The sequence below is a fragment of the Opisthocomus hoazin genome, chromosome Z (assembly GCF_030867145.1).
Source record: "Opisthocomus hoazin isolate bOpiHoa1 chromosome Z, bOpiHoa1.hap1, whole genome shotgun sequence".
NCBI classification, from domain to species: domain Eukaryota; kingdom Metazoa; phylum Chordata; class Aves; order Opisthocomiformes; family Opisthocomidae; genus Opisthocomus; species Opisthocomus hoazin.
Genome location: NC_134454.1, coordinates 9738044 through 9765460, shown reverse-complemented (window position 1 = coordinate 9765460; position 27417 = coordinate 9738044). Strand labels below are relative to the sequence as shown.

At 45.6% G+C, this 27417-nt stretch overlaps 2 protein-coding genes across 5 annotated transcripts; both read right to left on the bottom strand.

Annotated features, from left to right (window-relative positions):
• Nucleotides 1-912: 912 nt before the first annotated feature.
• TMEM174 (transmembrane protein 174) lies at nt 913-6535 on the bottom strand. The gene is made up of 2 exons (XM_009938183.2): nt 4546-6535; nt 913-3584 (listed from the first exon to the last, which is right to left on the bottom strand). The coding sequence occupies exons 1-2, from the start codon at nt 5175-5177 to the stop codon at nt 3482-3484; spliced, it is 735 nt and encodes a 244-aa protein (XP_009936485.1). The 5' UTR covers nt 5178-6535; the 3' UTR covers nt 913-3481.
• TMEM171 (transmembrane protein 171) lies at nt 4683-27327 on the bottom strand. Of its 4 annotated transcripts, none has more exons than XM_075410794.1 (7): nt 27211-27327; nt 20503-20628; nt 19320-20027; nt 17468-17609; nt 11865-13090; nt 6543-9012; nt 4701-4771 (listed from the first exon to the last, which is right to left on the bottom strand). In XM_075410794.1, the coding sequence occupies exons 3-5, from the start codon at nt 19939-19941 to the stop codon at nt 12862-12864; spliced, it is 993 nt and encodes a 330-aa protein (XP_075266909.1). In that variant the 5' UTR covers nt 19942-20027; nt 20503-20628; nt 27211-27327; the 3' UTR covers nt 4701-4771; nt 6543-9012; nt 11865-12861. The 4 variants fall into 4 exon arrangements, with proteins under 4 accessions (XP_075266911.1, XP_075266909.1, XP_075266910.1 ...); XM_075410795.1 differs by lacking the exon at nt 4701-4771 and adding an exon at nt 4795-4880; XM_075410793.1 differs by lacking the exon at nt 4701-4771 and adding an exon at nt 5048-5111.
• Nucleotides 27328-27417: the final 90 nt, after the last annotated feature.

Sequence of the window (27417 nt, the reverse complement as noted above, 5' to 3'; positions counted from 1 at the left end):
AGAGAGTGCTCCAAGACTGAAGCAGAGCAAACCCTTGGCTCCTGTATTCCTGCGCTTCCTCGCAGGGACGCAGCACCGGCGTTAAAAAGCAGGCTTCAGATTCAGATCTTGCCTGAGAAGAAACTCGCACCCTGGAGCTGCGTTTGGCGTGTGGCATTCAGTGTTTCGAAACAGGCCCTCGATCTTGGAGCAGCTCTGTGCAGGATTTTTACTGCAATGAACAGATCGTGCTCAGCTTCATACCGCCAGACGTCTCCACCGGTTTCATAAGTTAACCAGCCTATGGTCAAAATCTTACGAACGGAGTCGTATTAGGAAAAATCCCAGTAAGCCGCTCAGTGTTACGCAGTTGAACACTTGCAACAATCTGTCGCTATGGCTAGAATTTGAGACACATCTAACTGCAATAAAGCATCGTTCTGCAAGTCTGCAGTAGCACTGCAGGCAGTGTGGGAGAAGCTAATTTTGCTTAAAGAGCACTGGTTTAAATGAAAAGCGGACTGAGCAAATCTCACAGGGCTGTGTCAGTTCACCTTGGTTGAAGGCCTGGCCGAGTAGGTTTGTTCTTTCACTCATCGTAGGGCAGAAAGGATCATAACGCTGAGAGGTGAATTCATGTCACTGTGGATGCTGTAACAAAAGCAAAAACCCCTAAAGATGAAAAAAATGTTAAAACAGAAAAAAGGATGAAAGTAGGAGGTGGAAGGAAGAGGAGGAAGAAAAGCCTTCACAGAATATTGCTCTATTCTTAAAAACAATGATTAGCAATCAGTACAGCAAGAACATGTCGTCAGACTGGAGTTTCGCAAATATCTGTGCAGCATGAAAAGACTCCTACAGAATTCAGGCAGAACTCATCTGATTGGTCAAGATCATTTTAATACATAGTTTTAAAAATGCATTTATTCAGCCTTCTCTCTAAAAAGAAACGCAGGGATCTCCCAATGAACTACAGAAGTAAACTTTAAAACCAATATGGAGTCCACAGTGCAACCTTCTGGATTTCTTATATTTAGTCTGACAGTAGGATTTAATGATGTCATACAAATAAATCTATGATATCCCCATGAAACATGCTTACGACATGTATTTGGAAAAAAAGAAAAAAAAGAACAGCAGCAAAGTCTGTGGTTGCTGACTGAAGGAATTTTCTTGTTGTGGGGGAGGGTGATCGGGTAGAAATTTTGACCCTGGTCCTGCAATTGGATCCATCAAGCCTGACCTCTGCGCTCCTGCAGTGCTTGCTGGCGTCAGCAGATCTACGTGCTAAGTGCAGGGATCTGTCCATGTGGAACTAACAGGGAATTCGGCACCTTCCAGTTTCCTGCTGTGGAGGGAGGATGAGTTCACCTTCGTGTAAATTCTGGAAGAGGAGCAAGAGCTTTCCATAAGAGAAACTCGCATTTATTTTTAGACCTTCTGTTCTCTCACTCAATCCCGTAGAGATCACGCTGAATACAGAGTGCCTGCCCTTCTCCAGCTATACAGGAGAACACCACGCCGTTGCTGCTGAAAATCAGCATGCCCCATATTTCTCTAGCGAGAAAAGCCTCGCACAATAGTTTGTAGTCACTGTCCAGTAGCTGCTGCTGCATTTGCTAATCCAGCTTTGAGCTGGTTTAAATGTTGTGTCCCAAACACGACCTCTGTCAGTGCCATGTCCATCACTGTGGAGCACAGTGGATATCTTGTGCCCCTCCAAAAATGGTTTATTTCTTGGCACCCTCTAAGTATACAGGACAGGCAGGTCGGTGTGCACCTGCAGCTCCATGCAAGTGGACAATGTTCTGAATGGACCTCTCCATTCAGAGCTACTTCTCCTGAGTGCTAGCAAGGCTGCATGGACACTCAGTGACTTCCAGCTGCCGGGTATGTACTGGTTGCCCACACTCACCAGGCTTCTGCAGCCCTCAGGAACAAGATCAATCACAGATCGATGTCAACTGGCAGGAGCTGAGACAGCTGTGTTGGCAAGTGGGAGAAAGTTCATGCATTCTGCAATAGACATCTGCTTTTAGCCATGCTATTCCAAGCCAGGAGCCAAGCCGCCAGCAACACCAGTACCACACCACGCAGTTACTTTGGATGGTGACCATTGCCCTCTAGATCGTTCTGCACGGTGCCTGCTCCAGCACACGGGGGCTGAAAACAGCTTTTGGTTTGAGCACTTTGAGTGAGATAGGAAGAACTGATGGGATCCTGCATGGGGAGATACTGGCTTGTCCAGCTGTGTCAGGGCACTTCTAGGGCACAGTCAAAAGCAGAACTTGAAGCATATGTGGAAATACAAAATAAAAATAAAAGGACTCGTGGCATTCTCATTGCTCTGGGGTTTAGGCAGCTCCTGAGCAAGCTTTTGGGGACCTCCATTCTGGATTGCAAGATTTCGGAGCTTAGGCACCTCATCCTTTGTTAGACAAGTCTGTAAATCCATTTGTGGATACAATGCCTGGAACCATGTTGATCTTGAAAGCTGAACTTGAACAAGAAAATTCACTGCAGCCCATAGTTGCCTGGATGCTCTGGGGGAACCTACAGCCTGAGCTTTGTGTCTAGGATGCACATTCAGACGAGAAGGGCCCTCAGAAGGGGTTCCACCACAGCTCTTCCATAGAGTGAGGGTGCAGCAAGAAGCTATGATTGTTAAAGCTTTCAAAACTGATAGGACCACACACCTCTGTTAAGGCTTCAGAAAGGTGCCATTTTCTCCAGAGACATTACCATAGTAGTTCTTAGGACTCCTGGTGGGAAACAGTGCATCCCGACAGGTGGGGAACTGAATTTGATGCATGCAAGATCTCCTAGAATTCTTTGTAAAAAAAGGTCAGACTTCGCTACTTGTATGTGCTCTGTTCTGGGATGACCTTGTTCAAGCAGGGTGCTCCAAAAACGGCTACGTGGCTGGGTTGTACAGGTGAACCAAGCAGCGGAAGTGTAATCTGTAGACTGGACTTATTAACGAATGCGCTAATCTAAGGAATCAGACAGAACTAAGACATTATAGGCACTTTCTTGGATCAGACACCAGAGCACTTTTGAAGTTTCCCAAGCAATCAAGAGGTAAAATATATAAAGAATAAATCAAGCATTTTCTAATGATGCTGAATGTCTAGGAGCAATCACGACCTTCCACAAACACCTTACGCATTCACAGTTCACACTAGTTTCAGCAAGTCTGAAAATCCAGCTTCTTGCTGGGGAACCCTAATATGGATTTAGATCCTTGAGTTTAATAGCTTTACTACTGGTAGCTTTGCTACTAAGTAATTAATAGCTCTGCTATTAAACTGCATAGCAAAGGCTAATGAATTTTGAGGGAGAAAAAGAAGGGATTGGTTAAATATCTTCAGTGATACTGAACTGTGTATCAGTACCAAGGTCTTGCTCACACTTGCTTATCATGCAAGTGTTTAAAGAAAATATTCTTGGAGATTAGAAAGCTGATGTCTCTTAGAATTGTCATCTGTTGTCCACGGTTATTTTATGAAGACAGTGGGTATATTTCCTCATAACGTGGAGGTGACAAGTCATCATAGGCGTAGTCTTCCAGCAGTTCTTCTGGCTCATCAGGACTGTCCTCTGACCTGAAAATAGGAAGAGGAGCAGGAGGAAAAAGAATTTAGCAAACACAAATCACGCAGGTAACCTCAGTGCTCCATCCTGTAAGCCCTATCTGGGCACAGTGCTTCCTGTCTGCTTGAGAAGATGCTATGAGATGAAGTTTTACTGCGATACAACTGTTTGCTGTATTCTTTTTGTGCAGTATAAAAGTGTCAGGAGGTGACCCTTGTTTTCATGCTGCCTATGCCTGTCACACATGCTGCTGAGGACAATGGGTCAGTCAGCAGGTTTTCAAACACTTTGATAAATGAACCAAAAGTGACTTGTGTTCTAGGAAGGATGTAATTCTGAGTAATTCCTATCATTACAATATTTTTCCTTATAGGAAAGAACCATATAAAATTATTTTGTGTCCGATTAAAGCAATTTCATACTGCTCTGTAATATCAGTGATCTTGCTTATTCCCTCAAACTAGGAAACGAGTAAGGGCTGGAAGGATGCTACAGCGGGAGAGGAGTATGTTGTGACCAGGCATAATCAGGAGGCAGAGTATCTGGTACCAAACTGATTCTTGCATTGTTGTAAAAATGCTGTTTGTGTGCTGACTCGGGTGTTGTGATTGTGTTTGAGTGGAAGCCTCTGGCTGTACATACAATAACATTCTGCTCAACAGTCTAAAGGCAGTAAGATAAGCATTAAAAAAACCCCATGGGCAGAAGTATGTATACTCATATCTTCAAAAATAACAAGAGATTTAGTAGAGTGAAAATTGAAAGGGATTCATAAGTGAATTTAATTTGGATAAAAATGCTTTCAGGAAAAGTATGCCTCCATAGTCTTTACTCAAGAAAAACTCCTAATAAAGAAAAAAAAAATGTCTGAAGAAGGATAACACCCTGCACTAGCTCTTGTTTCCTTTGAAACCATACACAGCACTTAAAATACTCAGAAGCCTGCGCCCAAACACATTTCAGAAGATGTACCTCTGATTCCTGGTATTCTCTGCAGGGTAGATAGTGTAGATCTCGTCTCCGGTAAAAGCTGGGTTATCCAGGGGGTAGACAGGGCAGAAGTGAGCCAAGCCTGGGGTGGGAATCGGTGGGGCGCTGGAGGAAGCAGCACCGCAGCAGCCGAGCACTGGGTGAAGGTAGCCAGGACTCACAGCAACACCTTCCTGGGCTGGGTACGGCGGAGGGATGTACTGTACCACTGTGGCACCGTGGAAAGTTATAGGCTGGTTAATGCCGGTGAAGACAAAGGACTGTCCACTCGCAGTCTGGTCGAGGTCTGAGGTATTTTCCTCTCTTTCTTTACAGGGCTTGCACGTAAGCATGTTAAATTTACAAACAGCAATCAGAATAAAAGTCACCCCGACAGACAGCAGAATAGGCCCTAGTAACTGAGTCCACTCCAAGTGAGTAACGCCATCATACTTTATCCACCCCATCACAGTGAAAGTGATCCCCACCAGTCCCAAAAACACACCTGAGAAGAGCAAAGTGGTGCCGGCTTTATCCCCATCTGACACCAGGACATCGGATCTGTTTGGCTGATAAGGAGTGACAGAAAAGACATTCAAGGAGAAATCTTCTACACTGTTGTTGTTCTGCTCCATTACTGAGTGTAATGTACCTTCTGCCTCAAGAGAAAGGGGGCTTGCAAGGGACCCGGCAGAGCATTTAAAGTCGAAGGTTCAGGTTAGTTATACAAGAAGTTTGTGCGTGTATGGTTAACAGAGTCCATCATGTGAAAGAATAAACTTTGCTTAGAAGAATAAAGGTCTGGGAAGTGAAGCCTGAAGCCAATACTAAAGACTTCTTGAATTACCACCATCGCTTCCGAAATGGCTTCACCCTTGCACGGCTGCTTATCTCTTTGTATGTCCTCTTCTTTAATTTGGCACCCACAGATACTTCCTCATTGTGCCCACGCCAGACGGGAGAGAAGGAAGCTGCAGCCACCGCAGCTTTTCCTAGGCCCCCCGCCAGCTGATGCATCCAACATATGGACAGCATACGTTTAGTCAACCGCCGTGTGGCAGCTCTTGCTCTCTTTGGGCCACCACAGAATCAGAGAATCACAGAATGGTAGGGGTTGGAAGGGACCTCTGTGGGTCATCTAGTCCAACCCTCAAACCACTCCGGCAACCCTGATCTGCAGGAAAATGCGTGGCCATTGCGGGGAGTGCTTTGCAGCGCTCTGAAGCGTGTCATTTGTAGCCATGCCTGGACCTCTGTTGCAGCTCGTTCTGCAGTCCAGAGCTTCTGTGGTTTAAGAAATACCAAAGTAGGCTTTCTGATATTTTGCCAAGGGGGAGCAGTGGGTGGGTGGGAGGCTAAGCAGCAACAGAGTGGTGAGTGCTGAACAGCCTGGGAGAACTGCTGGTTGTGGGAGAAAAGTTATTTCAAGCCAGCCAAAGCTTTCCAGCTGTTTGAAGGTAGCATAATTGTTCTGTAATTACCCCTTAATTGTGGACATTTTTTGTTGTGGGATCTCCACCCCTTCCTCGAAGTTTATACTGATTAAAGCCCACATACCCTGAACAGTGCACCCATGCAGGAATGAGAAAGCATCTAATGTAATGTTAAACCTGGTAAAACAAGGGAGCTTACGCTGTACTCAGAAGTACCTAGAATATATTTTTTACATCACAATGAATTATTCTGTTGGACATACGTCACATATATTAAACACAGAAATTAACTGAATGTCGAGATTTTCTGTTTCCTAACAGTTTCAGACTAAAGTAATTGCTGTCAGAGGGTTCTGGTAGAGTGTCTTTGTATAATTACTTAAAGAGGGAAAAACCCCAACCACTCGATCTGTTTTGACTAGCATGGTAGGGGAGTACACACAGGACAGAGATTACTCCTCAAGTGGCAAAACGTGTAATGCTGTCTCCTGCTACCAGCAGCTCTGCGGAATCAAGCATATCCTGAGATTTAGAAGATAAAAATAGCTCTAGAACTAGAAAACTCACCTTTCAGACTGATTCTTCAAAATCAGTAAAGGTGCCTTTAGTTAGCTGTGCGCTCGTATCACACAGTGTGACAGCAGCTCGCTTCTGAAAGGAACTGCTCCCTGAATTTGGTGCTTTCAGAGCCGATGAATGCAGTTGCAGATGTCTTTCTCATCTCTTAGCAGATAGACCTTGAGGAATATTAGTGCTGGACTCCTTTAAGAAATGTCTGGGAAGTTTCCTAAGTCATTATTATGTCTCTTCTATTACTGAGGGTGTCAACAAATTTTATGACAAGCACACTTAAGATGGGCCCTTCTCTCAGCACGAAGTCTAGTCAGGACTCTCTGCACCACTTCAGCAAAGTGTTAGGTCTTGCAATGGAGTGGTTTTTGTATGATGACAACTACATTAGAAAGTGCTGAAATACTAGATAAGCTGTCCTTGTATTGGTAATTACAGCCAAAACCTAAGTCACCTTTAAACTTGTATTTGGTAAGCTTAATGGAATGATCTTCTGTTACTGCTCTCTGCAAGTCCGGTTTTTCCATACCATGAATCATTCTTGTTGCTGTTTGCTGAATCTTCCAGGCTTTCCAACATCCCTTTAAAAGCAGCATCATATCATACTAGCTGTGTAACTAATGGTATATACAGATGTAGTGTCACCTTCCTCCTCTCATTCGTTCAAGAACTCTGCAGCAACTATTTGCAACAGGATTGTGCTGTGGAGCACTTCCTCCGTCCTACGCAATGGTCCGTAGGTGCTGGCTGGAGTCAGCGTTTTGCAAGTTGGCTGTTGCATCATCCCATGGCTGACGCTCTTTGCCTCTGGCCTAGGACATCACTTCACGGTTGTTGAGCAAGTGCACAGCAGAGCTGGAGAACACAGGTCGTTTGTCCCTTGCAACTTCAAAAATGAGATGGAAAGCACTTTCTATTTGGTGCAGCAGGATTGAAATGACACCTTTCCCTGTAAACTGCCCCCTCTTTGTAATCTACGATTTCCTCTAAGCCTCCCCACATTTTTTCCATTATTTCCCCAGACAATGGCAATGCTGCATTCAGGCAGCTGTCAAGGTCTTAGAGATTACTGGATGACACTGATTTTTTAAGACCAGTACTTTCCATTGCCAAGTAAGTGTATGTTTTAGGAACTTACTTAAAGATGCTAATTTACTAAATGCATCCCCCTTTACCTGGAATAACTCCTAAACAAATGAAAACAGTTTTGGGAAAGCTAAGGAATTGGTCAGAGTGAGGTTTTTCAGAATGGGTGCTGTTTTCAGATCTCACTACGGTTTTGTTCCCATGTGCTTCAGGGAACCCCTGAACACAAGCACTGCTTTGCCTTCTGTTCCTCTATATAATTTTCTATCGACAATGCAGACTTCTACTGCCATGCTTGCTGCTGAAGGCAGGTTTTCTGTAATGCTCTGTACCTCCTTACTTCTCTAACCTGTTTCCAGAGTCATCGTAGTAAACACTGACAGACCTTCACTTGATCATCGTAATAATTTCTCCTTCTGCTATTAATTTTTACACAGTTCTTCACATTATCAGCCCATTATAGTGAGGTTTTATTTTCTTAAATGCCTGTAGAATCATAGAATCATAGAAAGTTTTGGGTTGGAAGGGACCCCTAGAGGTCATCTAGTCTAACCCCCCCGCAGCGAGCAGGGACATTGCTAACTAGATCAGGTTGCTCAGAGCCCTGTCCAACCTGGTCTTGAATGTTTCCAGGCATGGGGCCTCCACTACCTCTCTGGGCAACCCGTTCCAGTGTTTCACCACCCTCATTGTAAAGAATTTCTTCTTTATATCTAGCCTAAACCTACCTTGTTTTAGTTTAAAACCATTACCCCTCGTCCTGTCACTGCTGTCTCTGCTAAATAGATTGTCCCCATCTTTCCTATAGGCTCCCTTTAAGTACTGAAAGGCTGCAATCAGGTCTCCCCGCAGCCTTCTCTTCTCCAGGCTGAACAAGCCCAACTTTCTCAGCCTGTCCTCATAGGAGAGGTGCTCCAGCCCCCGGATCATTTTTGTAGCCCTCCTTTGGACCCGCTCCAACAGTTCCATGTCCTTCTTGTGCTGAGGGCTCCAGAGCTGAACGCAGTACTCCAGATGAGGTCTCACCAGAGCAGAGGGGCAGAATCACCTCTCTCGACCTGCTGGCCACGCTTCTCTTGATGCAGCCCAGGACACGGTTGGCCCTCTGGGCTGCCAGCGCACATTGCCGGCTCATGTCCAGCCTTTCGTCTGTCAGTACCCCCAAGTCCCTCTCAGCAGGGCTGCTCTCGATCCTGTCATTCCCCAGCCTGTATTGATACCGGGGATTACCCCGACCCAGGTGTAGGACCTTGCACTTGGCCTTGTTGAACCTCATGAGGTTCACACAGGCCCACCTCTCCAGCTTGTCCAGGTCCCTCTGGATGGCATCCCGTCCTTCTGGTGTCTCGACCATACCACTCAGCTTGTTGTCATCTGAAAACTTGCAATAATACAGTCAGGGACTTAGTCACAGAAATTATGTCGTATAAAAGAATATTATACCATGGTCCTGCATGCTGATTCGCTTTAAAAAGAGTAGGTACAAAGTGCCGCTCCATAATGAAACGTCAAACTGCAGGGAGATTAAGGAGCCAATGATTTGACTAAGAGAGACATTTTCCCTAGAGAAAGGTGACTGTACATGGTATCTTTAGTAGAAAACACCAATTACGTGTGTAAGAGCAGTACCTAAAGAACCACCATGAGTGGGCCTTGCACCCCGGGGCCCTGTACTACTGCGCTGCCACTCTCAAAGCGTAAATAGGCTGCAAGGAGCAGGTTCAGCCAGCTGCCCACCACTGCATCTACCGCAAAGTGGTTTGATATGCTCACAGGGAATGCTGTCTTGTCAGCAGGCACACCAAAGTGAAAGTATTTCCATACCAGATACATGCATGTGTGATAGAGGGAGGAGCACAGATCTAGATAAAGGCTGACACGTTCACTGCGGAAAGGTGGTGGTATTGGCAAAGTCATCTGCCTGGACATAGAAATGCCCCACCAGCCCTGGCTCTGAAGAGGTGGGATGGGAAAGGGTAGATAGATACAGCGTTACCAACCACAAAGGACAAGGGTGGGGTGGGTACAACCCAGTGGGTGCTGCTATCCTAAAAACATAGCATCGTTGCAGAGATCTGTGCAACCTCAGCTTTTCAGATGAGTCAGCTTTCCGGTCTTTTTTATGCTGCTGGTCGTGCAGGAAGAAAGACTTCTCCAAGAGAAGAGGCATCCATTTATATTTTCGTCAGTCCTTCTCATATCCAAAGGACTGTAGCGTTGCAGTTACAAACAGCAATGTCAGTACAGCCAGCAAGGAAGAGACACCTTAACTTCACTTACAGAGGATAAGCAATCCCTAACCCCCACTCTGCCTGTTTAAGTAAGTGTGAATCAGTAACCAGCTTGATTTGCTCCCTAGCATTTGTATGTCAAACACTTCAGCTAACCTTAGGGCAGAAAGGGGGTTATAGCACCATTAGTGTGACAGTAAAGTATCTCACTTCCTCAGTAAAAATGCTATTCCGTATTATTTTAAGCTACTTTTATAGTTTTACAAGGTGTTGCTTCCTTTCTAGTACAGACACTTTGCCCCTACTATCCCCACATCAAAAATTCCTCCCACTAATGCTGTTCACCCAGTGGTAAGCCTTCAGTGGTGGAGGCAGATCTGCTAGCCTCTCACTCACGCTTTCTGACCTTGCTGAAACAGATTTCGACACCACAGTTGAACAAATACTGTTGCCCAGGCTATGTTAGCTCTCAGTGCTGAGCAGGTTATGGAGGTGCACCCAGCACACCCACCGAGTTTTCAAGGAATGATTCTCCAAGTCAAAAATAGAGGACGCTAATACAGCTGTACATTGAACTATTTCCTAAGTATCTTCTCAAAATGGTACAGAGAGAAATTCTCTTTTCAGTCCTCATTTTCAGAGGTATGATGCACCTACCCTTCCCAGAAAATTCGGCTGCTGACATCCAAAGAGTCAGGTCAGCAGCTGTCTAAAGCATGCTTTCCACGAAGAGTGCTTTTTCAGAAATAAAGTGATCCACACTGGAGACTCTGCAGCAGAGGACCAAAGCACAATAACCTCGAAGAAATGTAAGATCATATTTCAGTTCCAGAGGACTCAGCTCAGAGTCAACATATTCTACTGGATATGTCCGGTCTCTTGGGCACATCTTGGGAACAGCTAAGCAAATTCTGGGCAGCACAAAGGGTTAACAATTTCACAGTGAGCAATCAGGCGCAACTGTATTTTTTTTTTTTTGAAAGACACATTTCAATATTTGTTTAAATGCTTTTTGATGTTTAACCTTTTCAGCAAGCGAGTGATAATTTGTAATTGAAACAACAGAACAAAGCCAACACGAGTCTTTGTTTGCATGGGATCTTTTAGGTAAAATACCACAGCTTCTGTATTTGCTATATAATAGTATGACAAACCCAGGGAGAAAGACAAGCTCCTTTGACATATGTGAGGCTTTGTATGCACCACTGTTAAAAACCAGGTTAGAAACGAAAGCTTTAAAAAAAAAAATCAAAAAGATGGTAAATGATAGCTTGTATTACAGAAGGCATTCAAGGAACAGCATCCTTGAAAAACTCATGAGGTAAAAAACACTTGGGAGAAAAGAGGACAAAATGCCTGGTGGCTTTTGTGGATCCCTTCTTCATATAGACATTTCCCATGGCTGAGTCATGCCAGTTTAATCAGCTCCCCCACACTAAATCCCTCTCTGCGCTGCGTTTGCTCACTACTCTGCATGCGTAAGCCCCTCGGCTCTATTGCTGGCTAAACATACCTCCCCCACTGCCTGGTTTGTTTTTGTGTGGCGGCACAGCGAGCTGGCCCAGCACAACTGGGAGAACAACGCAGAGGTGGAAATGAACGGCCAGACGCAGGAGCTCCTGAACACCTCTGTGAGGAACTCTGCAGGTGAGAGGCTTAATCACATCAAGATGACACGAGGCAATCACCCTTTTGTAGGCACAGAACTCAAATGCTTAATTCAAAGCTTGGCATTCTGTCACAGGCAGGTTCCCTGAAATTCAGCATGGCAGCAGGCAAGCTGAGGTGTAGCTAGGTTCTCAGACACTCAGCTGAACAAGACAGAGATCACTCTTTCAAGATGTTTTAATGCTGGTAAGTTCACCACACTGAACCAAGCCCCAACAGCAGCGCTGTCACCTTGCATTTCTGGGCACAGAATCAGATCTGTTTTTCTCAAACAGGGTTCAGAGCAAGTTGTAAAGCATCAAAGGTCAGCAGCAATTCAGTTCCTGATACTTACTACAAGCAAATCCTTCAGTTCAGCAATGGGCGCAAACATTTGCAAAATAGAAGCTGTTGTCACACCGTCCTGCAGGCAGGCAGCTGCCGCTAACTCAGGGGCTGCACAGAGACAAAGGAGCGAAGAGGGCTGTGTTTCTGAAGTGTCTGCCAAGTGCTATGTCAGTTAAAAACATCTGTTCCGTGGGCTTTCATGAAACTGCCTCTGTTGCGTTTGCTGATAAGTAACATCTGCACCTGGGAGATAACACTGCTGAGTGGCAGTCACTCTCACAAAATAAGCACTTCTTGTACACACCCTGAATGATGATATATAACAGGAGTATAATCCCCCTGAAATCAGTCATTGCCAACGTTAAACTGTCAGCCTATTAACTATCCTCAATGTTGCCTTAGAGCTCTTAACTGCTGGCTAGAACTGGTTTTCACAGGGATTATACTTACATAGAACCAGAGAAGGTCGAAATTAAGCTGTGGTGTTTGTTAGCAGGCAGACCAAAAAGTAACCATTTAAGTTCTCTGTAACATATTTGGTCCCAATCTTAAATAACTCTATTTGTGATGCCCTCAGAGACATATGAAGTCACTAAATTTGCACATAAGTATTTTCCACAAAAGTAATAAAAAAACCCCCACTACTTCCTAATTCCTTCATTTTTGAAGCTGCAAACAGATTTAATTAAAATAAACAAAAAAAAAGTTGGTGTCCACTTAGTGCCTCCATTATATAAAGAACAACTGAAAGTAGAAACCGAAGCTGTAATAGAACACGATGAGCATTTAACATTCTTGCAGTGAACTGAATCCCTTCAGACTACTTGCTTAGAAGCCAAGCATTATCTAATATTTCCTGAAACCCAAATTCATCATTCATGCTTTTTGATGAAAAATTAGACAAAGCCAACATCACTGCTTTTATTACAAAACGTAAATAAATTCAAAAATTGTAAATCTGAGTGTACAATTTAATTTAAAAATGAAGTCTCCCTGACAGTCCTCTATGAGCTGGTGTCAGATGTCGCTAAGGAAATAGATGAAGAACACGAAGAAGATGATGATGAATATTCATTATTTGCTGTTGATGCTTTTTCTTCATATTTTGGAGGTGATTCAGAGGAGAGGTATAGCATCGGTAAAATATCTGAAGGTGAGCTGCTTCCAGAAGTTGTACATATGGTTTCATAGTCTCTAACAGCAACTGTTCTTTCATCATCTGCAAGCTGTGCTCTATAAAAGACAAAACTGCATATTAGCATAATTCATTTCTCTACAGCGAGTGAAATTCCACTTGGCTTACATAAACACACATGTATGCACACACTCCCTAAAAATCCCTGAAGCAAAGGCCTTGCACAAGCATTAGCATTTCACTCTGTGGGCTACATTATGACTCACACAAAAATTCTGTTACTTCAGAGGGGAAGGGCAAACCAGCTCCCTTCTAACCTTTCACACCACCAGTCACAGCCTGGCTTACGGGTATTAGCTGCTGCTAGCAGGACCATCTCACAATCTTATTAAATCTTCTTCTGATCCTTAGAGCTCCTAATATATCTTCTCTTTTGAATTATATCACACACACACACTATCCCCTTCCCTTCTGAAAGACAGTTACTAGACTTAGAATTGCCTTCTAAAAATCACAGTCCTTAGGCATTTGAGATCTTACATGAAAGGCAACTTGAAACTTTTATTAAGCTTTCCAGCAACCCACGACAGACACAAGAAGTAGCCTTCCTGCTCAGAGCTGGAGAAACAGAAGCAACTGGACACGACCAGACTGCTAAGTTGCCAGGGACAGTAAGGAGGGCAGACAAGTGTTCGCTGCCCTCCTCCGACTGTCCTAACTGATCCCAGTTTGTTGTACCTGCGTGGTTCTGGTACCCTGCTCATCTTGCCCTGGAGCCGGCCTTCAGCGTATTATTTCAGCTGCTTCGCGAGGAAAGGGAAGAACTCGTTCCTCATGACTTGCTCCCAGAGCTGACTTTTGCCTTTGTGCATACATCTGTACCCTCATCATTACTGTGTGAGGAGCAGGAATACAGAGTGCAGTGACCTCATCTTCTGGGATCAGACCATGACTTGGCTTCCTACAAGCTCTCTGGTCCGGCACAGCCTCCACCACAGCACTTGCTGACAGAACATAGAGCAATGGACTGAAGAGGCAAATCACATTTGCCTAGTAACCATCCCTGTATGAAATGGCTATTTCCCTTCCAGCTTCGGGACCTTCAACCATGTCACTACGTTAGGAGGAACGAAGCCACTGCTTCTCCATGAAAGGGCTTGGGAAGCAATCTGCACTAGTCAAGAGGCCATGGCTGCTACCAAGTGCTGAGCCATGGGAGAGCAGGATCGTGTGAAACACCCAGAGGTGGTATTAACTCATGGGGTCTCTGTGAGCACCCTGGGGAGCATGGAAGGGTGACAGCTAGAGCACCCCCAGCCACAGAACACCAAAGCAAGCAGTCAGGGTTTCTGCATCCAAGGTTGGGGTGTTTCGTCCATTCCACTAGAAACTGCCCCAACAAGTTGCGCTACAAACTGCCTCTTTGTGTACATATGTTCGCCAGACATAGTCATCCAGACAGGCAACCAACGATGACTGAGTTGATAGGATCACACACAAAGTTCAGAGCACCAGAACTGGACATTTGCAGCTTGAGGCAGCTGATCCAGCTGCAGGGGATTTTGTAAAAGAATGGGTGAAGGGAAGAGTGATCACCTGGTATGCGCACCAGCAGGCAGAGTCCACAAGAAGTCTGAGGAACTAGCCTTTTTTGCTATTCCTCACTGCCCTTTGGTTTTGTGGTTTTTCTTCTTTTTTTTTGTTGTTTTTTTTTTTTAAGTGGAAGATGTGCTGCTTGCATCCTTTCATACCCTTTGATAATCCACACCTTTTACCAAGCACATGGTCAGGGAGCCCACATCTGAACTCAGGGCCTGAAAATACAGGGCAGAGAAGACTTGTCGCCTTCAGTTTTGTGCATTGTACCTTTACAGATAGGTGGTACAAGAGTCACTCTCTCTCTCAGCTGCTTGTAAGGCTACAGCAGAACATGTATGTTCCCATATTTTCCCAAGTTATCCACTCCATACCGGTCTTCTAAATGTATTTAAACTGAAATGTTTTTTGAGGGTGCCCTTGGACCGTATTTGAACTGACTCTCGGGTCTACCAGAGGTCTGAGTTCACACTCAGGGCAAATCATTTCTCCACACACAGCCATTTGCTTTGTGTGTACATGTGGGATGTACATGCCAGAAGGGAATTACAGCGGATGCTGGAGCTTAGCACAGACAGGCTCAGTGTGGTGCCTAACTCCAGGACTAGAAGCAGCTGGTATGAAATACCTTCCAGCTGTGGATGCCTTCACCCAGCCCAATAAGAACACTAAAACTTCATGTAAATTCCCACTTGCAGCAGCAGGAGCTTGTTTTCTCTCCTGTTTGCTGTGGGTGTCCTTTGATGGCAGTAGCATAGCTCTGAGAGCTGATGTATTTCACTTGCCAAATGAGAACAGGCAAAGACTTTCCTACTTAAAAATGTTTCTTCACACAACAATTGGTGCCTGGTCATGAGATCCACTGTTCTCTGTAAAGCACTTTTGCTTGATCAACCCCAACATCTTCTCATCCCTGCATCTATCCTTGTCACTCTGAATCCACAGGTGTTTAGGGCACTGAGTAACCAACAGATTCTCATCAACTCTGTGGAACAATTCAAGTGGAAAAACAGCAGACTGAATGAATTACATATGTAGCTAGGGTTTATTAGGTGTTACATCCCTCAGCACAAGTCATCAACTCAAATTTGAACCTCAGTCACTGGGAACCAAACACTGAGTGTCACCCTTCCCTAGGAGGCATGTACCTGACCATTTTTTTTGTCTGGGTGACCAGTCACACTGTGCACTAGAAGGCGTTGCACTAGTAGCAACAAAGAGCGAGTTGGGTTTTTGACAGAGTTGTTTATTCGATGTTAAAAAAAAAAAAGGTGATTTTGAGAAAAGGCAGAAGAACAGTCTGGCTTGTGGTAATAGCAACAGAAATAGACATCTGCCATTTCCAACAAAGACAGGGAGAAAATGTTTGGAGGAGGGCACTAGGAAATGAAAGACAGTATGAGGAGCTGTTGATGGTGATTGATTAGAGAACAGAGTGCCTCGCACAGTAGGGCTCAGCCTCAAGAACCCACCAGGTATACTTCAAAGGATGACTAAAAAACCACAGACATGGCTGCACGCAGCGTGGTAACAGGAATAAGCACCACTGCTAACAGAAGTATCCTCCTCCTGTGGCATTTAGGTCTTTGGGCAGGAAGAGGGTTTGTACTTGCTTGCTTCAAAAGGGAGATTAGCACTAGAGTTTAGAAGAAATACCGACATCAGGCACACAGCTGGTACAGCTGGTCATGGAACACACTGCCTCATATGAGTGGAGAAGTCTGTCACACAGTGGAAAGCTATTAAAGCTATGGCCCAACTGGACACAGCCAGGAAGGCTGGGCTCTTGCTGCAGTGCTGGTGCTTAGGATGCTGCAGGTACAGTCTTGTAAACTGAAGTCACCCAATGAAAATGTCCCACACCACCTACTGACTCACAGACCAGAAACATGCTGACACAGGACCTTCCAAAAGGTAAAGCCAAGTCAATTCTGCATCATTAAGAGTCTGAAAATAAGTTCAGGGCTCTGGGCACGTAGCTCTCCTGGTCAGACCTAGTTCTGGCTCCTAGTATGTGGCCCTTGCAGTGACCTCTTTCACCCTCAAGTTCACAGCCCACTGGTGGTAACCCCCAGGGGACAAATAATGTTGCAAGTTTTTGTGGTGCAGGCAACTCTTCAGCCAGTTGGCAGCTCTTGCTCCCTGAGCTTGGTGGTGGCAGCATCTATCAGATCAGCTGTACTCAATGTATGGAAGAGCGGCTGCATGGGTAGGGTGCCACATTTTGAGATGAAGTTGGCATTGCAACCCCCCTTTTAAGCTCCCTAGAGCCTCCTGCTCTTCTCCTGCAATATCAAGGTATCCTTTCACCTCAACATATCACCACGGCAGGAACAAGGCAGATCAGCATGGTAGGTCTCACTTCCTCAGGGCAGTGACATAAGGGTCACAGGGAGAACAGAACACACTGAAATGGCATTCCCAGGGTCACACGACCTGTGGATAGGTGCCACAAAGGGCTCGCTGCATTGGTTCTACAGCGATTACCTAAAATCCGGCAGTGTGGATATGCCACTGTGGCACTGCTGTCAGGGGCACCTTCTCTCGGACAATCTGTGGAACAAATCTAATCTAAGCATATTTAAATAAAGGCCACTGATGTAAGGCTTTATTTTCACTTCAGAAGTTCTTTTCAGTCATAATAAACTGGCAAGAATTTAGACCTCATGAAACACACCCTGTGGTTTGTGATTCCCCTTTTATAACAGGGTATTTCAATGTCATTTCAAGTAAGATATCTGAAGTCAGTTGAGTGATGGACTAGGAAACTTTGTAGTGCCTAGTAGAGAGTTAATTCACAGTGATTACTGAAGAACATGGTATTGGATACCTTGAGAAACATCTTGGACTTCCCAAAACAGAGAAGAAAGCAGTCTTACCCATTGCTGAAGATGGAGTGGTATGGTGGAGGATTTTCACTTGCTGGCAAACCACTTGACATAAGACAACGTGTCACTGTTGGTGACACAGGCTCAGCAAAATAAGGAGGTGGTGGAGGTGGGAATACCATTACAGCATCACCTGGGAAAAAACCCACTAATTACTACCTCTGAAAAATTGAGCACCACTGTTTATTCTAATTGTATCCTAGAATATTTCCTGTCTTTGGAATCACAGTATTTATACTTGTCTACCTTTTAAGATAAAGTGCAAAGATCCCACATACAGAACTGTTATATTCTGGGCTGTTAAAGTACATTGGAGGTATATTCAAAACCAAAATTATCCCAAAATAAAGATGCAGCATATTCATAAAACAAAGATTTCAATTAGAAAATACAGCTGGGGAGGGCAAGAGTTCCATCTAGCTAAGAGACACAAACCTCTTCACTGTTGGCTGTCTTTGGAAACTGGAAGTGCAAAGCACACAGTTACTGTTGGCTCACTTTGAGGGTAGGCAAGTGCTTAGTTTTCCTCATATATCTAAAATAGGGCAGTTTAAGTTTCTCCACATCTACTGCAGTGTTAAAACAAAAGTATTCAAGTCATTAATGGGTCTGATGACTGATTTTGTGCACCTTTACAGTTTCCGTACTAAATCACTCAGAGCTGAAGGCACACTACTAACATTAGTACCACAATGCTACTGAAATATAAGTCACTATTAAGTGTACTGTACAGCATATTTGCCAATTTCAACTTTGTAATTGAGGCATTTGAAATTTTTTTTTTAAACAGAAAGTTTGTATCGGTCACTGAGCTTGCATAGTTTATAAAAACATTCACAGCTGCTTGGCACCTTTGTTCCTTTGTAATTTGTGTGCTAGGACAGCTCAGGGAGCATCAGAAACGCTGAGTCAGGTGGAGGGTGTTATCTAGCTGAGTCACCACTGTTCCAGAACATCACTATGCTAACAAGACCTCAGCCTTCAGCCTTTCAGTTTTACTTTTTCTGATGGAAGTATAACAGGAACCTGCTAATTTTACTTTCTCACCTTTAAACACCACCTGAATTTCTTTCTACGATCCTTTGAACTGACTTTAAACCCTCACATTTTCAGGATCACTAGGTTACAGGTCTGTACACTGGCTTGACAGGCAGAAGGAAAAAAGTTCTGCATAACTAATTTCAAGTCCAGTCAGTTAGATGACAGTCAAGCAATGCTACGATTGACTCATTAATCCTTTCTGAGAGCTAGAAAGTTATCAGAATAATCTATGCATAGAATGTATTCATGGGGTATTAAAAGCAGTGCTATACACAGGGGACATATCACATTTACCCAAATACAGTTCAATTAACAATCATCTTGTGATTATACATCTCTGACTGATGGAAGATGCGGCCATTATTAAAAAAATACAGTACACTGCTTAAACAGGAAAATCTGATTCATAAGCAGTCAGAGCTCATGGCTACAATAAATCTTAAATACAGTGACAGAAGTCATTTGTAGTATCAGTTACAGTAGTGAGTTGTAGTATCAGTTACACCCTTTGGGAAAGGAAGTGGGCTTGGACTCCTTTGTGTCAGATTATGTGGCTTCTTTTGCACGGAGTCACACCTTTCGTTTTATGCCAAAGGAGAGGTTTCGTCTCCAAGAGAAAGGTAACTGAAGTGACCATACAGAAAGCATACAAGACAAAACACCATTCTTCTGTTTTGGCTGGTCTGACATGCCAGAATGGACATGCTTAGACCTCAAATCAGTAATATTAAGAGGTAAATCATTGGTGGAAAAAACCCCCATACTTATTCTCAAATGTAGAGTTCACACATTATTTACCCACCTACTGTAACCTGAAAAGATTCAGGGCTCTGCGGGTGTTCTTCATTTTCACAAGATTCTTGGTTGAGATTTAAGTTTTGTTTCTTTTTAACATGAGCTATCACGAAGAAACACAACCCAGTGAGCACAATCAAAGGTCCCATGATTTGAAGTGACAGGAATCCACAGCCCTGGAGGTCCACATCAGAACTGCCAGTGTGGTTGAGCTGCACGCTCTGCCAGCTGGTGCTGCAGCCAGGAACCCAAATGCCCAGGATGCTAATTAGCATTCCACTAGTTAAAAACAGGAATCCAAATATGAGAAACTGGGCAAACTGACAGCTTCCATGACAAAAAACAAGGCTGTACACCTGCTCATTTTGCAATTGTCTTTGTCTTATATACAGCCTGGCTTTTGATTGTGCCAGTAAAACACAAACAAGTCCAGCTACAGCCAGCACAGGCCCAGCAGCCTTCAGGACCTTGTTACAGTCACTGAAGGTTCCAGATGGGTACGACTGTAGAATAAAGACTGAAAGCAGGAATCCAGCGCAAAGCAACACAGCTCCAAAAACAAAAAGGAAAAAAATAAGTCTCCCATGTTGTGCATTATTTCCTTCACCTCCTGGTGCAGGAACAGCCATTGGATACACCACAACAGAATCTCCTCAAGCAGATGAGTCGGGATTTTTTTCCTGTTAGCATTAAGTGGCAGAAAACTACAGTAGATCTGTGAACAAGAAAACACATGAATCAAAAGAAGAAAAAAAAAACAGAGCAGTGGAACTAGCTACATTACAATATTTACTTCTGCATTTGCTACTCAGCCTACATTGTATACCCTTGGCATATTTTCTGTTTTGTAGTACCTCTATTTTGGACTAGAGGGCCTAATCAGGTCTGCTGCCATCGAATGCCAATGAAAAGACAACTTGCTTTACAGTTAAGACTGAAAACACCTGTAATTGCTGTTGCACAGCTGAATTAATTGTTTCTTTAGATTCACAGTCTTATCACTAAGGGGACATTATTTTCAAAGGCTGAATCTTGGAAACAAGGACAGGATAGCTTTCCCCTTGAAAACAGAAAGCTAGGGGAAATTTCTGTAGTGAATGGCAGGAAGGGACAATTCTTGAAAGAACCTTCATGCAAATGAGCATTGATGACTATTGGACTTTTTACCAAGTCAATCTTCCAATACATACCTTTTCAAAGCATATAAATCTTGCTTCTCCTTCCACAGGCAAAAACTTTTCTGTTTCTTTCCTTAGATCAGCTTCCTGTTCTACACAGATGCAAGAGCAAGTGTACAGAAGATTTTTGGTTCCGCTCTGGAAAGAAAAAAAAGGGAAAAGAAAGAAGCCATAGTAAAGACTGTGTACTTCAAGTCTCACTAGTTCCATAGAGTTGGTGAGCATACTGCTCACACTTCATTTCAACTTCCCCTGCTCCTGAATACTTTGTCTATGTTCCATGAAAGCTTTAAAAAGAAATATAACCAAGGTGCCTTCCAGAAGGCTTCTGAGCCCACAGGAGTCTAGATTCAGAAGTAAACCAGAAGAAAACAGAAACTACGGCTGATGCCAATAACAGTCCATATGGTAGTATGGATGACAAGTCTGCTGGATGTGGAGAAACCAGGACAGGGCAAGCCTAAAAAAAGTTAGGACAGAGTGCCATTCAGCGAGCTCTAGGAAAAAAACAACAACAAAAAAATCTGCCATTACCCACAAGGAAGCTTGTGCTGCTCTTGCACTTTGGCCTACACCTGTACTCCACACCACAGTGACTAGCAACCACTAAGATCTTGGTCCAAATGGCTACGACCCATCAAAGGCCAATCTGAAATCCAGGGGAATTTCAGACCATGGAAAATAACAAATCTGGATGGACCACGAAAAAGCTGCCACCTACCAAGTGTAGGAGGTACTCAAGCATGCTTAGATCGCAGTGTTTTAACACTGCCCTCTTTCCCTCACCAGAAGCCTCCTGTGACAGACAACTTCGTCTACGACTTGGATACATCAGGAAGGATATATAGGGACTGGAGCAGTTTGTCACAGATGGAAGCAGGGAATTGGCTTAGTTACTGATACTTGTTAGCTAACCTTCAGCCTTTCCTTCACCGGCTTTCACTGCCCTGCTACCAATTCAGATGACTGGAAGTCAAAGGCAAGTAAGCTTGACTCCTCCTTACACACGCCTCAACAATAGTTATTCTGCAAAAAAACCAAGTATTACGTGATTTCTGGAAGCAAACCATTGACATGTGTCAGCCACAACAAGCTTTGCGTCAGTCCCCAGCAACTGCACATTGCCCCACTGGGATGAAGACAAAACACAGCCATAAAACCCACTAGTCACTCAAATACATAACTGTCTGTCTGCAGTGCAAGGCAATCTATCAAGTAACTTTACTTAGCCACTTGTAAGAGTAGGCTCAAATTAAAGAATCAGTTAGGCGGATACACAAATGGCGAGGTTACTAGACGTTTTACTGCTGAACATCAAACCAGATCGCCAGCAGTACGGGAGAAGGCAGAGAGCAGCATGCAGGTAAAACACACAATAAGCATGAGACTCTACAGGCAAGGAAACAGGCTGCAATACACAGCAAGGCGGCCACTGAAGGAAGCCAACTGGAAGACTTCATTTCTATCTCGAACAGTAAAGCTGAGAGACCTCCCTCAATGCATCGCATTACTGTGGCCAGTTAATTTGTAAATGTTTCGGTTTCGGCTGCCGCCGGCAACAAAAGCGCCACGCGGCCGCCCCTCCCCCCGCCGGCGTGCGGAGGAGAATGCAAAGAAAGAGGCAGAAACCGGTGGGTCGGGATAAGGGCAGTTTAACAGAACAGCAAACAGAGGGAAAACAGGAACAACAACGATACAAATAAGGAGAAAACACAACCACGAACCGTACAACAGCCGCTCTCCCGAAACCGGACCGGCGCTGCGCCCGCCCAAGCCGCGAGTGCGTTCCCGCCGCACCGCCCCCCGTCGGAACCCCGCGTGACGTCACATGGTATGGAACACCGGGCTCTGTTCGGCCAGGTGGGGTCAGCCCCACCCCCCGGCTGTGCCCCTTCCTGGAGTCCGGTGAAAATTAACCCTGTCCTGGCCAAACCCAGGACAGTAAACTAAGTGTTTCTTCACTGTTCTGAATTCAGTCTACCCCACTACTAAGACTGATTTGAAAGACTGCTAACCGAGGCTCCCTTGGTGGAAGAGTCACACCTTCACTCTGGAAACAAAAATGGTCACAAAGAGCACTGAAGACAGGACAGTATCACACAAAGAAGAAATTAAAGAAATTCTAATAGATTTCAAACTGAAGACCTTTAGTCAAGCACACTTCCAATACTGCATGAGCTGGAGTAAGTTTGAAGGCTTTACTTCTGAGCAGAGAAAATGGATTAGGTTGGTCACTCATCCTTCCTCGATTTCACTGGTCTTTCCTAAGTTAGTAAAATTGTTTTTCATAACTACATACACTCCTTCAGGCCTTGAAATTTCCCCCATTTTCATACCTGATCTGGGGTGGCTCAGATCTACTGACCTACCAACACAGGAACAAAACTGAGTAAGGGGCCTCTGAAATACAACAGAACACAAAGCAGCAAAGCCCAGTTTCAGACACAACTGTCTTGAGATACTTTTCTGCTTAGGCATATTAGCCATTGTACCAGCAACACACTATAATTAGAGAGAACTCTGAATCCTTTATTTGCAGTTCCCTCCAGGGAAGAAAACATGGACATAAGCACAAGGAAATTAGGACAAAAGGAAATAATGTGAATCCCAAGTGTTTAGCCATTAAGAAGAAAAATCTAGAGATTTGTTCTCATTACTCCACCACAGCGCCTGCTTCTCTTCCACCAATCTTCTTGTTATGAGATTAAGTTAAAACACACATTAGAAATGAAGCATGTGCATATTTTCTTAATTCTTTCAGGCCACAAAAGAAGGAACATTCAGAACAGTCTGTTGTGGCTTTGAAGATGAAAGCCACAGATTTTTTTCTGTAAAATCCAAGGGAGGACTAATTTTCATTTACACTACCACCAAATTTTAATAGAACCCAATGAAAGATTAAGCTTTATTTCTCGTGTTTAAATAAAAAGTATTTTAAGAAAGAAGCAAGCCTGATATTGACTATGTGCTTGAAATACTTCCATTAAAGCCAGTATCTCCACAGGTGTATTGACATACAGGAACGCTCCCTTGATAGTGACCCCAAGTCAGAGCAGACATGGAAATACCAGTCAGAAGCTGCTAGAACAAAATCCAGTAGTGTGAAGGCAGCTAAGTATGAGGGAAAAGGGAATTAGAAACATAGCTTGTCAAGGAAGTCTGGTTATGAGCCTCACTTAAATGATGTAGTGTTTTACCCTTTTGTAAGTCTGGCCCATGCCAGGCATATGGAACAGGAAGAAACATTACAATTTCTTCACTTTTTTTCTGTGTAACACTTGTATTGCAACTCTCATATTATGAAGAACTCCAAGGATTTTAAACTACAAGTTTTAATGACAGAGCTGGGACTTTTTGCTTTCTGTTTGAACCTTCAGAGTTCATATTGTGCAAGGTTTCCATTGCAAACACCAAGGCTATAAATCTACTCCCTCTCATATGAAATTTGATAGTCTTATGCAGTCATACGAATTCAGGAACTGAGGATTAAGAGAAAAAAGCACTGGAAGAATTAAAACACTGCTGTCCCTCTGTTTTATGATTCCCAGAGTAAGCCCCATTCCTGCTTTTTCACTCGCAAAAGCGCCCAAATCATTTCATGCAGAAGGACTGGTCCGGCCCGTGTTGTTATTTCAAGAACTACAGTACCCTGCCAGTTGCAGCCCACAATGGAAACCCCATTAGAATTCACAAGCCATCCTTTTCAAGAGTTTTCCACTTAAGTGTTTTCACCCATACTTCCAATTTTGGAACTGCTACTAGGAAGGTGCCACTTCCATTGCACAATTTTTGTTTTTTGGATTTTTTGGGGGTGTTTTTTTTCCTTCGAGGTTTCAAATTAAACCATTACTCCTGATAGGACAAGCTACCTGGAAAGAGAAGGAAAAGTCCTCTAAACTTCATTCAGTTTAACTGCCGTGTCAAAACATGAATGGCTCTCCACTTCTCACTCCCTATATCAAATTTTGTCCTCCATTCTCATACGCCTCTGTACTCATGTCATTTTCTGTTCTTTATCATATCACAGTTCCCCCCCCCACTGTACTCTTAAGTTGACATTCAGCAGAAGCACCCATCCATGAGCACAGCTCGTTAAACTAAATTGGAGTTTGCCACCTTCATCCCCACACTGTCCCCTCCCCATGATGTTTTTAATCACTTATATAAAAGTGCTACAGGGAAATGCCCAACAGGGCATACTTTCAGTTTTCTACTTCCAAGCAACATTAAAACTACAAGCACTAACAAGTTTTAAGATGCCAAATATATCCATTTTGCTCTCTTGTGTATGCAGTCTCTAATTTATCTCATGGAACATAAAACTCTGATATCCCAGCAGGAGGATTTCCAAGGTCTGGATGCTGTACAAACAGATGTCTAAGCAGGGAACAGATGCCACAGAAAGAAAATCTGCCCACACAGGTTGACAAAACAATTGTGTCAGCTCACAGTATAAGAAGGGTAATGCTATGCTGTTATTTGCAACCATTGGAGGTGGGGTAGGAGTCAGTGCCTGGAGCAGCACTGGAAAGCAGCTGCAGTAGGGATTTCCAGAAAATGGGGAGAATCCTGCCAGTCCCCAGGCACGCATGTGTCGGGGATCCTTCTCACCACAAACCAGCAGAATCAGGGATTCTGTCCTGCACCAGACAGAACTGTGCTCTGTGAAGGAGCTACTAACAGTATACTGTCTGTCTCCACGTGCTACAGTAGAAAAACAGCTAGAGTAAAAGCTGGTCTACAAACCTTCCCCATTGGCAGGTAAGAGTCCCAAAGCCATGGCTGGATACGAGGACCCCAAAAGGTTATCTGGGCACAGAGCAGAGCTTGCAAAGCATGGTTTGGTAACCCATTGGTTGGACACCATGCAGACAACTAGGACAGCACCTAGATTCAACACTGGCTCTGAAGGGTCCCATGCATGTGTGTGGGGTGCTTTATACAGGACACACTCATGGCATGTAAGAGCTGGGACAAAGCAGCTCCTGTTTTCTGGAGTGCCTGCAGGGAGACTGGGCAGAAGGCAGACGGACACACTTTAAGCCAGAGCTGACTTTCACAGAATCCCAGAACGGTAGGGATTGGAAGGGACCTCTGTGGGTCATCTAGTCCAACACCCCTGCCGAAGCAGGGTCACCTACAGCAGGCTGCACAGGACCTTGTCCAGGCGGGTCTTGAATATCTCCAGAGAAGGAGACTCCACAACCTCCCTGGGCAGCCTGTTCCAGTGCTCCATCACCCTCAGAGGGAAGAAGTTCTTCCTCATGTTCAGACAGAACTTCCTATGCTTCAGTTTGTGCCCATTGCCCCTTGTCCTGTCACCGGGCACCACTGAAAAGAGTCTGGCCCCATCCTCCTGACACCCACCCTTGAGATATTTACAAGTATTTATAAAGTCCCCTCTTAGCCTTCTCTTCTCCAAGCTGAACAAACCCAGCTCCCTCAGCCTTTCCTCACAGGAAAGATGCTCCAGTCCCCTCACCATCCTTGTAGCCCTTCACTGGGCTCTCTCCAGTAGCTTGTCATCTTTCTTGAACTGGGGAGCCCAGCACTGGACACAGTACTCCAGATGGGGCCTCACTAGGGCAGAGTAGAGGGGAAGGAGAACCTCCCTCGTCCTGCTGGCCACACTCCTCCTAATGCACCCCAGGATCCCGTTAGCTTTCTGGGCAGCCAGGGCACACTGCTGGCTCATGGTCAGCCTGTCGTCCACCAGGACACCCAGGTCCCTCCATAGAGCTGCTCTGCAGCAGGTCCGCCCCAAGCCTGTACTGGTGCATGGGGTAACTTTCTTCAAACAGGTAACACAAGACTGAGAAATTTCTGGCAAACTCTGGTAAGGTCTGTCCCATGGGGCTGACGTGCCCCAAAGCAGCAAAAGGCACAGCCAAACAGTCTTACAGATCTCTGAGAGGGTACAACTGCGACCATCAGGAAGATGCAGGACTCCGAAAGCTGCCCAAAGCCTTCCAGTCCCGGTGTCCGGAGGCTGGCGTGGGGCATTAAGCCACAGCCAGCCCACGGACAAGCCACTCAGCTCTACCCCAGCCTGGGAAACGCAGCATCCCCACGGCACACCCCTCCTCACGCACCAGCCCATCAGGCACGCTGCTCTCCAAGTCTTCTAGGTCACGTCCCGGTCTCCAAGAGGACGGACCATGCCCAAAAGCACGGCCCCCGTGCATCGCTGGCCCAAGGAGCGGGGCAGGGGGTGAGGGAGCGGCACCCGGCCGGTCACCCCGGCGAGAGCCGCCTCGCCAGCGCCTTCCCCGCTGCCTGCCAGCGGCGGCACCCGGAGCCCCGCGGAGGGCCTTCCCGAGGCACCCCGTCCTCTCACGGCTCGCTGCGGGCTCTCCAGGGAGAGGACAGAGAGGGTTTTCTTAGCCCCAGCTCCCTGGGCGAGCGACACGCCGGGGGCACAGCCCTCACCTCCACCCCTCGCCCGCCTCTGAGGCGAGAGAAGAAACGCGGCGGCTGCCGAGCGGCACGGCGCGGCCCCCCCCCGCCTCCCGCTGCCCCCGGTCTCCCCTCGCACCGGCGCTCCACGGCTCCGCCCGCCATTTCCCTTGCCCGCCCGGTCGCTTTCTTCCACCCGCGGCGGGAGCTGCCGGCGGCCGAGGGAAGCGCCCGGCCGCGGCGGCACGCAGCGGGGGCGGGCAGAGCGGAGCCGGCGCGGGAAGAAGGTCGGCGGCGAAAGGGCTCCCGAGCGCCCGCCCTTACCTGGCCGCGGTGCGATGGACTGCCGCGGCCCGCCGGCCGCCCCTATTTAAACACCTGCGCCCGGCAGCGAGCACCTGGGCGGGCAGGGCTGAGCCCGGCCGAGCCGTCCCGCCCCGAGGGGGGGCCGCAGCCGCACCCGCACCGCCTCCCCCGGCGCCCAGCGCCCCGCCCGGCCTCGCCCCTCAGCCGCTCCCCGCCTCCTGCCGG